This window comes from Hyla sarda, chromosome 1 (genome assembly GCF_029499605.1).
Source record: "Hyla sarda isolate aHylSar1 chromosome 1, aHylSar1.hap1, whole genome shotgun sequence".
NCBI lineage: Eukaryota > Metazoa > Chordata > Amphibia > Anura > Hylidae > Hyla > Hyla sarda.
Window position 1 is genome coordinate 617733465 of NC_079189.1, and position 15865 is coordinate 617749329.

At 37.9% G+C, this 15865-nt stretch overlaps 1 protein-coding gene across 1 annotated transcript in view; it reads left to right on the forward strand.

Annotated features, from left to right (window-relative positions):
• Window positions 1-15865, forward strand: part of LOC130312536 (C-type lectin domain family 1 member A-like) — a 38359-nt gene that overhangs the window by 2267 nt on the left and 20227 nt on the right. Inside the window, exons 2-4 of the mRNA XM_056552582.1 lie at window positions 11432-11554; window positions 11723-11812; window positions 14996-15256. Of these exons, the coding sequence (XP_056408557.1) occupies window positions 11432-11554; window positions 11723-11812; window positions 14996-15256 (474 nt within the window). The remainder of the gene's footprint in view (window positions 1-11431; window positions 11555-11722; window positions 11813-14995; window positions 15257-15865) is intronic.

Genomic DNA, 15865 nt, shown 5'->3' on the forward strand with positions numbered 1-15865 from the left:
TGGATACAATCACCCTAGATACAATCATACACTGGTTACAATCACCCTAGATACAATCATACACTGGTTACAATCACCCTAGATACAATCATACACTGGATACAATCACCCTAGATACAATCATACACTGGTTACAGTCATACACTGGTTGCAATCACACTAGATACAATCATACACTGGATACAATCATACACTGGATACAATCATACAGTGGATACAATCATACAATAGATACAATCATACACTGGATACAATCATACACTAGAAACAATCATACACTAGATATGCTGGTTACAATCATACACTGGATACAATCATACACTGGTTACAATCATACACTGGATACAATCATACACTGGATACAATCATACACTGGATACAATCACACTAGATACAATCATACACTGGATACAATCACACTAGATACAATCACACACTGGATACAATCACACTAGATACAATCATACACTGGATACAATCATACACTGGTTACAATCATACACTGAATACAATCATACACTGGTTACAATCATACACTGGATACAATCATACACTAGATACAGTATACGGGATACAATCATACACTAGATAAACTAGATACAATCATACACTGGATACAATCATACTCTAGATACAATCATACACTGGTTACAATCATACACTAGATATACTAGATACAATCATACACTGGATACAATCATACACTGGTTACAATCATACACTGGATACAATCATACACTAGATACAGTATACGGGATACAATCATACACTGGAAACAATCATACACTAGATACAATCATACACTGGATACAATCATACACTGGATACAATCATACACTAGATACAATCATACACTGGAAACAATCATACACTAGATACAATCATACACTGGATACAATCATACACTATATACAATCATAGACTGGATACAATCATACACTGGATACAATCATACACTGGATACAATCATACACTGGATACAATCATACACTGGATACAATCATACACTGGATATAATCATACACTGGATACAATCATACACTGGATACAATCATGCACTGGATACAATCATACATTAGATACAATCATACACCGGATACAATCACACTAGATACAATCATACACTGGATACAATCATACACTAGATACAATCATACACTGGATACAATCATACACTGGATACAATCATACGCTGGATACAAAAATACACTAGATACAATCATACACTGGATACAATCATACACTAGATACAATCATACACTGGATACAATCATACACTAGATACAATCATACTAGATGCAATCATACACTGGATACAATCATACACTGGATACAATCATACACTGGATACAATCATACACTGGATACAATCATACACTGGATACAATCATACTAGATGCAATCATACACTAGATACAATCATACACTGGTTACAATCATACACTGGATACAATCATACTAGATGCAATCATACACTGGATACAATCATACACTGGTTACAATCATACACTGGTTATAATCATACACTATATACTGGTTACAATCACACACTAGATACAATCATACACTGGATACAATCATACACTAGATACAATCATACACTGGATACAAGCATACACTAGATACAGTTTACGGGATACAATCATACACTAGATACAATCATACTAGATGCAATCATACACTGGATACAATCATACACTGGTTACAATCATACACTGGTTATAATCATACACTATATACTGGTTACAATCACACACTAGATACAATCATACACTGGATACAATCATACACTAGATACAATCATACACTGGATACAATCATACACTAGATACAGTTTACGGGATACAATCATACACTAGATACAATCATACACTGGATACAATCATACACTGGTTACAATCATACATTGGATACAATCATACACTAGATACAGTATACGGGATACAATCATACACTAGATATACTGATTACAATCATACACTGGTTACAATCATACACTGGATACAATCATACACGGGATACAGTATACGGGATACAATCATACACTAGATTAGTGTTGCTCGCGAATATTCGCAATTCGAATATCATTCGCGAATATCGCATATTCGCGAATTCGCAAATTTCACGAATATAGTGCTATATATTCGTAATTACGAATATTCGTTTTTTTTTTGTTTTTTTTTCTTCACAGCACACATCACAGTGATCACCCCTCTCTGCTTCCAGCTTGTGTGGTGTAAAGAAGGCTCTAATACTACTGTGTGAGACTGGCGCGCGAAAATTCGCATATACGAAAATTTGCACATGCTAATTTTCGCATATGCGAAGTTTCGCGTGTATTAATTTTGTACGTGCTAATATTCACATATGTTAATTTTTGCCTACGCGAATGTTCGCATATGCGAAAATAAAACGAGAATATAACGAATATGCGAATATTCGCGAATATATGACGAATATTCGTCCATATATTCGCGAACATTCGCGAATTCGAATATGGCCTATGCCGCTCAACACTACACTAGATACAGTATACGGGATACAATCATACACTGGATACAATCATACACTGGATACAATCACACTAGATAATATCATACACTGGATACAATCATACACTGGATACAATCATACACTAGATACAATCATACACTGGTTACAATCATACACTGGTTATAATCATACACTAGATACAGTATACGGGATACAATCATACACTAGATACAATCATACACTGGATACAATCATAGGCTGGATACAATCACACTAGATACAATCATACACTGCTTACACTCATACACTGGATACAATCACACTAGATACAATCATACACTGGATGCAATCATACACTGGATACAATCATACACTGGATACAATCATACACTAGATACAATCATACACTGGATACAATCATACACTGGATACAATCATACACTGGATACAATCATACACTAGATACAATCATACACTGGATACAATCATACACTGGATACAATCATACACTGGTTACAATCATACACTAGATACAATCTTACACTGGATACAATCATACACTGGATACAATCATACACTAGATACAGTATGCGGGATACAATCATACACTGGATACAATCACACTAGATACAATCATACACTGGATACAATCATATACTAGATACAATCATACACTAGATACAATCATACACTAGATACAGTATACGGGATACAATCATACACTGGATACAATCATACACTGGATACAATCATTCACTGGATACAATCATACACTGGATACAATCATACACTAGATACAATCATACACTAGATACAATCATACACTGGATACAATCATACACTGGATACAATCATACACTAGATACAATCATACACTGGATACAATCACACTGGATGCAATCATACACTGGATACAATCATACACTGGTTACAATCATACACTGGTTATAATCATGCACTAGATACAGTATACGGGATACAATCATACACTAGATACAATCATACACTGGATACAATCATACACTGGATAAAATCATAGGCTGGATACAATCATACACTAGATACAATCATACACTGGATACAATCACACTAGATACAATCATACACTGGTTACAATCATACACTAGATACAATCATACACTGGTTACAATCATACACTGGATACAATCATACACTGGATACAATCATGCACTGGATACAATCATACACTGGTTACAATCATACACTGGATACAATCATACTCTAGATACAATCATACACTGGATACAATCATACACTGGATATAATCATACACTATATATACTGATTACAATCATACGCTAGATACAATCATACACTGGATACAATCATACACTGGATACAATCATACACTAGATACAATCATACACTGGATACAATCATACACTAGATACAGTATACGGGATACAATCATACACTGGATACAATCATACACTGGATACATTCACACTAGATACAATCATACACTGGATACAATCACACTAGATGCAATCATACACTGGATACAATCATACACTGGATACAATCATACAATGGATACAATCATACACTGGTTACAATCATACACTAGATGCAGTATACGGGATACAATCATACACTGGAAACAATCATACACTGGATACAATCATACACTAGATACAGTATACGAGATACAATCATACACTGGATACAATCATACACTGGATACAGTCATACACTAGATACAGTATACGAGATACAATCATACACTAGATACAATCTTACACTGGATACAATCATACACTGGTTACAATCATACACTGGTTACAATCATACACTAGATACAGTATACGGGATACAATCATACACTAGATACCGTATACGGGATACAATCATACACTAGATGCAATCTTACACTGGATACAATCATACACTGGTTACAATCATACACTGGTTACAATCATACACTAGATACAGTATACGGGATACAATCATACACTAGATACAATCTTACACTGGATACAATCATACACTGGATACAATCATACACTGGATACAATCATACACTAGATACAGTATACGGGATACAATCATACACTAGATATACTGTATACAATCATACACTGGTTACAATCATACACTGGTTACAATCATACACTAGATACAGTATACGGGATACAATCATACACTAGATACAATCTTACACTGGATAAAATCTTACACTGGATACAATCATACACTAGATACAGTATACGGGATACAATCATACACTAGATATACTGTATACAATCATACACTGGATACAATCATACACTGGATACAATCATACACTAGATACAGTATGCGGGATACAATCATACACTAGATACAATCTTACACTGGATACAATCATACACTGGTTACAATCATACACTAGATACAGTATACGGGATACAATCATACACTAGTTATACTGTATACAATCATACACTGGTTACAATCATACACTGGTTAGAATCATACACTAGATACAGTATACGGGATACAATCATACACTAGATACAATCTTACACTGGATAAAATCTTACACTGGATACAATCATACACTAGATACAGTATACGGGATACAATCATACACTAGATATACTGTATACAATCATACACTGGATACAATCATACACTGAATACAATCATACACTAGATACAATCATACACTGGATACAATCACACTAGATGCAATCATACACTGGATACAATCATACACTGGTTATAATCATACACTAGATACAGTATACGGGATACAATCATACACTAGATACAATCATACACTGGATACAATCATACACTGGATAAAATCATAGGCTGGATACAATCATACATTAGATACAATCATACACTGGATACAATCACACTAGATACAATCATACACTAGATACAATCATACACTGGTTACAATCATACACTGGATACAATCATACTCTGGTTACAATCATACACTGGATACAATCATACACTGGATACAATCATACTCTAGATACAATCATACACTGGATACAATCATACACTGGATATAATCATACACTATATATACTGATTACAATCATACACTAGATACAATCATACACTGGATACAATCATACACTGGATACAATCATACACTAGATACAATCATACACTGGATACAATCATACACTAGATACAGTATACGGGATACAATCATACACTGGATACAATCATACACTGGATACATTCACACTAGATACAATCATACACTGGATACAATCACACTAGATGCAATCATACACTGGATACAATCATACAATGGATACAATCATACACTGGTTACAATCATACACTGGATGCAGTATACGAGATACAATCATACACTGGAAACAATCATACACTGGATACAATCATACACTAGATACAGTATACGAGATACAATCATACACTGGATACAATCATACACTGGATACAATCATACACTGGATACAGTCATACACTAGATACAGTATACGAGATACAATCATACACTAGATACAATCTTACACTGGATACAATCATACACTAGATACAGTATACGGGATACAATCATACACTAGATACCGTATACGGGATACAATCATACACTAGATGCAATCTTACACTGGATACAATCATACACTGGTTACAATCATACACTGGTTACAATCATACACTAGATACAGTATACGGGATACAATCATACACTAGATACCGTATACGGGATACAATCATACACTAGATGCAATCTTACACTGGATACAATCATACACTGGTTACAATCATACACTGGTTACAATCATACACTAGATACAGTATACGGGATACAATCATACACTAGATACAATCTTACACTGGATACAATCATACACTGGATACAATCATACACTAGATACAGTATACGGGATACAATCATACACTAGATATACTGTATACAATCATACACTGGTTACAATCATACACTGGTTACAATCATACACTAGATACAGTATACGGGATACAATCATACACTAGATACAATCATACACTGGATACAGTATACGGAATACAATCATACACTAGATACAGTATACGGAATACAATCATACACTAGATATACTGTATACAATCATACACTGGTTACAATCATACACTGGATACAATCATACACTAGATACAGTATGCGGGATACAATCATACACTAGATACAATCTTACACTGGATACAATCATACACTGGTTACAATCATACACTAGATACGGTATACGGGATACAATCATACACTAGATATACTGTATATAATCATACACTGGATACAATCATACACTGGATACAATCATACACTGGATACAGTATGCGGGATACAATCATACACTAGATACAATCTTACACTGGATACAATCATACACTGGTTACAATCATACACTAGATACAGTATACGGGATACAATCATACACTAGATATACTGTATACAATCATACACTGGTTACAATCATACACTGGTTACAATCATACACTAGATACAGTATACGGGATACAATCATACACTAGATACAATCTTACACTGGATAAAATCTTACACTGGATACAATCATACACTAGATACAGTATACGGGATACAATCATACACTAGATATACTGTATACAATCATACACTGGATACAATCATAAACTGGATACAATCATACACTAGATACAGTATGCGGGATACAATCATACACTAGATACAATCTTACACTGGATACAATCATACACTGGTTACAATCATACACTAGATACAGTATACGGGATACAATCATACACTAGATATACTGTATACAATCATACACTGGATACAATCATACACTTGATACAGTATGCGGGATACAATCATACACTAGATACAATCTTACACTGGATACAATCATACACTGGATACAATCATACACTAGATACAGTATACGGGATACAATCATACACTAGATACAATCTTACACTGGATACAATCATACACTGGTTACAATCATACACTAGATACAGTATACGGGATACAATCATACACTGGATACAATCATACACTAGATACAGTATACGGGATACAATCATACACTAGATACAATCTTACACTGGATGCAATCATACACTGGTTACAATCATACACTAGATACAGTATACGGGATACAATCATACACTAGATACAATCTTACACTGGATACAATCATACACTGGATACAATCATACACTGGATACAATCATACACTAGATACAGTATACGGGATACAATCATACACTAGATACAATCTTACACTGGATACAATCATACACTGGTTACAATCATACACTGGTTACAATCATACACTAGATACAGTATACGGGATACAATCATACACTAGATACCGTATACGGGATACAATCATACACTAGATGCAATCTTACACTGGATACAATCATACACTGGTTACAATCATACACTGGTTACAATCATACACTAGATACAGTATACGGGATACAATCATACACTAGATACAATCTTACACTGGATACAATCATACACTGGATACAATCATACACTGGATACAATCATACACTAGATACAGTATACGGGATACAATCATACACTAGATATACTGTATACAATCATACACTGGTTACAATCATACACTGGTTACAATCATACACTAGATACAGTATACGGGATACAATCATACACTAGATACAATCTTACACTGGATAAAATCTTACACTGGATACAATCATACACTAGATACAGTATACGGGATACAATCATACACTAGATATACTGTATACAATCATACACTGGATACAATCATACACTGGATACAATCATACACTAGATACAGTATGCGGGATACAATCATACACTAGATACAATCTTACACTGGATACAATCATACACTGGTTACAATCATACACTAGATACAGTATACGGGATACAATCATACACTAGTTATACTGTATACAATCATACACTGGTTACAATCATACACTGGTTAGAATCATACACTAGATACAGTATACGGGATACAATCATACACTAGATACAATCTTACACTGGATAAAATCTTACACTGGATACAATCATACACTAGATACAGTATACGGGATACAATCATACACTAGATATACTGTATACAATCATACACTGGATACAATCATACACTGAATACAATCATACACTAGATACAATCATACACTGGATACAATCACACTAGATGCAATCATACACTGGATACAATCATACACTGGTTATAATCATACACTAGATACAGTATACGGGATACAATCATACACTAGATACAATCATACACTGGATACAATCATACACTGGATAAAATCATAGGCTGGATACAATCATACATTAGATACAATCATACACTGGATACAATCACACTAGATACAATCATACACTAGATACAATCATACACTGGTTACAATCATACACTGGATACAATCATACTCTGGTTACAATCATACACTGGATACAATCATACACTGGATACAATCATACTCTAGATACAATCATACACTGGATACAATCATACACTGGATATAATCATACACTATATATACTGATTACAATCATACACTAGATACAATCATACACTGGATACAATCATACACTGGATACAATCATACACTAGATACAATCATACACTGGATACAATCATACACTAGATACAGTATACGGGATACAATCATACACTGGATACAATCATACACTGGATACATTCACACTAGATACAATCATACACTGGATACAATCACACTAGATGCAATCATACACTGGATACAATCATACAATGGATACAATCATACACTGGTTACAATCATACACTGGATGCAGTATACGAGATACAATCATACACTGGAAACAATCATACACTGGATACAATCATACACTAGATACAGTATACGAGATACAATCATACACTGGATACAATCATACACTGGATACAATCATACACTGGATACAGTCATACACTAGATACAGTATACGAGATACAATCATACACTAGATACAATCTTACACTGGATACAATCATACACTAGATACAGTATACGGGATACAATCATACACTAGATACCGTATACGGGATACAATCATACACTAGATGCAATCTTACACTGGATACAATCATACACTGGTTACAATCATACACTGGTTACAATCATACACTAGATACAGTATACGGGATACAATCATACACTAGATACCGTATACGGGATACAATCATACACTAGATGCAATCTTACACTGGATACAATCATACACTGGTTACAATCATACACTGGTTACAATCATACACTAGATACAGTATACGGGATACAATCATACACTAGATACAATCTTACACTGGATACAATCATACACTGGATACAATCATACACTAGATACAGTATACGGGATACAATCATACACTAGATATACTGTATACAATCATACACTGGTTACAATCATACACTGGTTACAATCATACACTAGATACAGTATACGGGATACAATCATACACTAGATACAATCATACACTGGATACAGTATACGGAATACAATCATACACTAGATACAGTATACGGAATACAATCATACACTAGATATACTGTATACAATCATACACTGGTTACAATCATACACTGGATACAATCATACACTAGATACAGTATGCGGGATACAATCATACACTAGATACAATCTTACACTGGATACAATCATACACTGGTTACAATCATACACTAGATACGGTATACGGGATACAATCATACACTAGATATACTGTATATAATCATACACTGGATACAATCATACACTGGATACAATCATACACTGGATACAGTATGCGGGATACAATCATACACTAGATACAATCTTACACTGGATACAATCATACACTGGTTACAATCATACACTAGATACAGTATACGGGATACAATCATACACTAGATATACTGTATACAATCATACACTGGTTACAATCATACACTGGTTACAATCATACACTAGATACAGTATACGGGATACAATCATACACTAGATACAATCTTACACTGGATAAAATCTTACACTGGATACAATCATACACTAGATACAGTATACGGGATACAATCATACACTAGATATACTGTATACAATCATACACTGGATACAATCATAAACTGGATACAATCATACACTAGATACAGTATGCGGGATACAATCATACACTAGATACAATCTTACACTGGATACAATCATACACTGGTTACAATCATACACTAGATACAGTATACGGGATACAATCATACACTAGATATACTGTATACAATCATACACTGGATACAATCATACACTTGATACAGTATGCGGGATACAATCATACACTAGATACAATCTTACACTGGATACAATCATACACTGGATACAATCATACACTAGATACAGTATACGGGATACAATCATACACTAGATACAATCTTACACTGGATACAATCATACACTGGTTACAATCATACACTAGATACAGTATACGGGATACAATCATACACTGGATACAATCATACACTAGATACAGTATACGGGATACAATCATACACTAGATACAATCTTACACTGGATGCAATCATACACTGGTTACAATCATACACTAGATACAGTATACGGGATACAATCATACACTAGATACAATCTTACACTGGATACAATCATACACTGGATACAATCATACACTGGATACAATCATACACTAGATACAGTATACGGGATACAATCATACACTAGATACAATCTTACACTGGATACAATCATACACTGGTTACAATCATACACTAGATACAATATACGGGATACAATCATACACTGGATACAATCATACACTAGATACAGTATACAGGATACAATCATACACTAGATACAGTAAGCAGGATACAATCATACTCTAGATACAATCATACACTGGTTACAATAATACCCTGGTTACAACATGTGAAGAAGTTCCCTTATGTGTTTCAGAGACCTCACCGGAGAGAGACAGCGACTACATGGATGATACCTATGAAAATATTGTTAAACCTCCCAGGGAGAAACAAGACTTACAGGCGCCCCCTAGAGGAGGATGGCACAAGACCATGGCAGGTAGGGTAGATGCTGGCACCCCACCTGTGGGCTCCATGGGACTAAATGGTTAAAATGATTTGTCTGAATACTTGCCCACTGCATTATCCAGTAGGGGGCGTAACCCAAGGATGGATGCCCCCTCCGCTCCTGACCTCACATTGTTCAGTGATGTTCTCTGTCACTTAGGGTTCGGACATTGGGCTCCGCACTTGGCTCTGCTGTTCCTGCTGCTTTTTCTTCTACTTTCTGCAATTACCATAGAAAGGACGATGAAACGTAAGTGATCTGTAAATAAATGTGAAACCTCGGCCAGAAACCCAACAGAGCAGAACGCAACGGGCTCCTTCAGATGGGACTGAGCCATCTGAGACCTAGTAAAGGTCAGAGTGCCCCCATAAGCTTTAATATGACTGTTGTGGAGTCTTTGGAGACATCTCAGATCTTCCCACGAGATCCCCCGATAATTAGTAACATCCCCCTATACGGCCTCTACCAAGTCTAATGGGCGTCAATCATAGCTATTAATATGGTGGCCTTAATGGTGAGGTCATCAATGTGTCATGAATGGTCTCTGACCTCTAGTGACCTCTGTTAGCTATCATGTAAATCACTAATCACACGTTGTACTGGCTTCAGCATGTCTTAGCGTGATTCAACTGACAGAAAGTTGTGTAGTCCTCTTATTGTCAGTGGCATTTTGTCTCAGCAACTTCCTGGCTCATCCCTCTCTCCTGAAAGGAAGTTGTGCAGTCCTTTCAGTGTCAGGGGGGGTGTTGTCTCAGCAGTTTCCCAGCTCCTCCCTCTCTCCTGACAGGAAGTTTTACAGTCCACTCATTCTCAGGAGTTGTGGCTGGATCTAGTTTCTGAGATCTAGCCCCGCCCCAGTGATGTCATCACCTCTGACCAGTCCTACAGCCTTCATTATCATCTTCCTCTCATATACACATATATATATATATCTTTATTGGGACATTTAGGGAGGATGAGGGGTCTATACAGCATGCTGCATTGCTGATCAATGCCACAGTCAGAGGAGCAGACAGGGAATGAATACAGCAGATGCTGCATATTTACTGACTACAAAGAAATAGTCTGCCGGGTACTCAAATGTTCTGAAGCATCTCTGGGCAGGGAAATGGCAGAATGGGAGGGCTGTGATTAAGAGCAGAGGGAAAGCAATGCATTCTGGGAGTTGTAATACTGAGCAAATGTTCAACCAGGAAGTACATGACTAAGACCCCAAAACAAATGGATTCTTGTTGGTTTCAGACCTGGGACAGATAGATGAGCAGTGCTTCTGCAGCATTTTTATTAGGTGATGTCAGAGCACCCCTTTAACCCCTTAAGGACTCAGCCCATTTTGGCCTTTTTACGTTTTCATTTTTTCCTCCTCGCCTTCTAAAAATCCTAACTCTTTTATATTTTCATCCACAGACTAGTATGAGGGCTTGTTTTTTGCGCGACCAGTTTTCCTTTGTAATGACATCACTCATTATATCATAAAATGTATGGCGCAACCAAAAAACACTATTTTTGTGGGGAAATTAAAACGAAAAACGCAATTTTGCTAATTTTGGAAGGTTTCGTTTTCACGCCGTACAATTTATGGTAAAAATTATGTGTGTTCTTTATTCTGAGGGTCAATATGATTAAAATGATACCCATTATTATATACTTTTATATTATTGTTGCGCTTAAAAAAAATCACAAACTTTTTAACCAAATTAGTACGTTTATAATCCCTTTATTTTGATGACCACTAACTTTTTTATTTTTCCGTATAAGCGGCGGTATGGGGGCTCATTTTTTGCGCCATGATCTGTACTTTTTTTTGATACCACATTTGCATATAAAAAACTTTTAATTAATTTTTTATTATTTTTTTTTATAAAATGTATTAAAAAAGTAGGAATTTTGGACTTTTTTTTTTTTTTTCGTTCACGCCGTTCACCGTATTGGATCATTAACACTTTATTTTAATAGTTCGGACATTTACGCACGCGGCGATACCAAATATGTCTATTAAAAAAATGTTTACGCTTTTTGGGGGTAAAATAGGAAAAAACGGACGTTTTACTTTTTTATTGGGGGAGGGGATTTTTCACTTTTTTTTTACTTTTACTTTTACATTTTTTTACATTTTTTTTTACACTTCAATAGTCCCCATAGGGGACTATTCATAGCAATACCATGATTGCTAATACTGATCTGTTCTATGTATAGGACATAGAACAGATCAGTATTATCGGTCATCTTCTGCTCTGGTCTGCTCGATCTCAGACCAGAGCCGGGAGCCGGACGAAGGAAGGAGAGGGGACTTCCATGCGGCGTTCTGAATGATCGGATCCCCGCAGCAGCGCTGTGGGCGATCCGATCATTCATTCAAATCGCGCACTGCCGCAGATGCCGGGATCTGTATTGATCCCGGCACCTGAGGGGTTAATGGCGGACGCCCGTGAGATCGCGGGCGTCGGCCATTGCCGGCGGGTCCCTGGCTGCGATCAGCAGCCGTGATCAGCCGTGCATGGCACGGGCATCGCTCCGATGCCCGCAGTTATGCACAGGACGTAAATGTACGTCCTGGTGCGTTAAGTACCACCGCACCAGGACGTACATTTACATCCTGCGTCCTTAAGGGGTTAACGGAGTAATCCGGCGCTAAGACATCTTATTCCTTCTCCAAAGGATAGGGGATAAGATGCCTGATCGCGGTTGTCCTGCCGCTGGGGACCCCCGTGATCTTGTACACATCACCCCGTTACAATCAGTCCCCGGAGCATGTTTGCTCCGGGTCTAATTACTGGCGATCACGGGGCCGGAGCATTGTGAGCAAGACTATGGGAGGGGGCGTGACAACTGTCACTGCAAGCCTATGGGATGCATTGCTCCGCCCCCTCAATGCAAGCCTATGGGAGGGGGTGTGACAGCTGTCACTGTAAGCCTGTGGGACGTCACGCTCCGCCCCCTCAATGCAAGCCTATGGGAGGGGGTGTGACAACTGTCACTGCAAGCCTATGAGATGTCACGCTCCGCCCCCTCAATGCAAGCCTATGGGAGGGGGCGTGACAACTGTCACTGCAAGCCTATGGGACGTCACGTGACATCACACAGGGGCGGGGCCGTGATGTAACAATTCTCCGACCCCGTGATCGCCAGTAATCAGACCCGGAACGAACATGCCCCGGGGACTGATTGTAACGGGGTGATGTGTGCAAGATCACGGGGATCCCCAGCGGCGGGACCCCCGTGATCAGTATCTTATCCCCTATCTTTTGGATAGGGGATAAGATGTCTTAGCGCCGGAGCACCCCTTTAACTAATAATGGGGAATACACAGCATCCATTGGCCAGTGTCTCCTGATTACTGGGGTTGTTTCAGATCCCGTGTGATGACAATGTCTGAATTATTTGGGAATTGTAGATCCAGCACTTACACAAGGACTATATTGGTTCCTATAGATCTCCACGTGTCCAGTGAACTCCAGGCTCTGAATGACAGTAAGGAGATGATGGTGGGCGCCCTGCGGAGGGACCTGCAGGATAGTCAGGAGAGGGTGAGGCGGCTGACTGAGGGCACAGAGAAGATCTCCTCCGCATTACAGAAAACTGAAGAGGAGCTTCAAATCCAAAGAACCATAAAGAACAAAACTCAGGAGGAGCTAAAGAGCGCGGAGGAGGCGCTGGGTGAAGTGCGCTCAAAGCTAAACCAGTGGGAAAGAGGTGCGTGGCGGACGGGGTCAACCATGACTGTAAGAATAAACCAGTAGGAAAGAGGAGCGCGGGGTACGGGGCCAACTATGACTGTAAGAATAAACCAGTGGGAAAGAGGTGCGTGGGGGATGGGGCCCAACTATCACTGTAAGAATAAACCAGTGGGAAAGAGGTGCGTGGCGGACGGGGTCAACTATGACTGTAAGAATAAACCAGTGGGAAAGAGGAACGTGGGGGACGGGGCCAACTATGACTGTAAGAATAAACCAGTGGGAAAGAGGTGCGTGGGGGACGGGGCCAACTATGACTGTAAGAATAAACCAGTGGGAAAGAGGTGCGTGGGGGACGGGGCCAACTATGACTGTAAGAATAAACCAGTGGCAAAGAGGTGCGTGGGGGACAGGGCCAACTATGACTGTAAGAATAAACCAGTAGGAAAGAGGTTGGTTGGGGGACGGGGCCCAACTATGACTGTAAGAATAAACCAGTGGGAAAGAGGTGCGTGGGGGACGGGGCCAACTATGACTGTAAGAATAAACCAGTAGGAAAGAGGTTGGTTGGGGGACGGGGCCAACTATGACTGTAAGAATAAACCAGTAGGAAAGAGGAGCGTGGCGG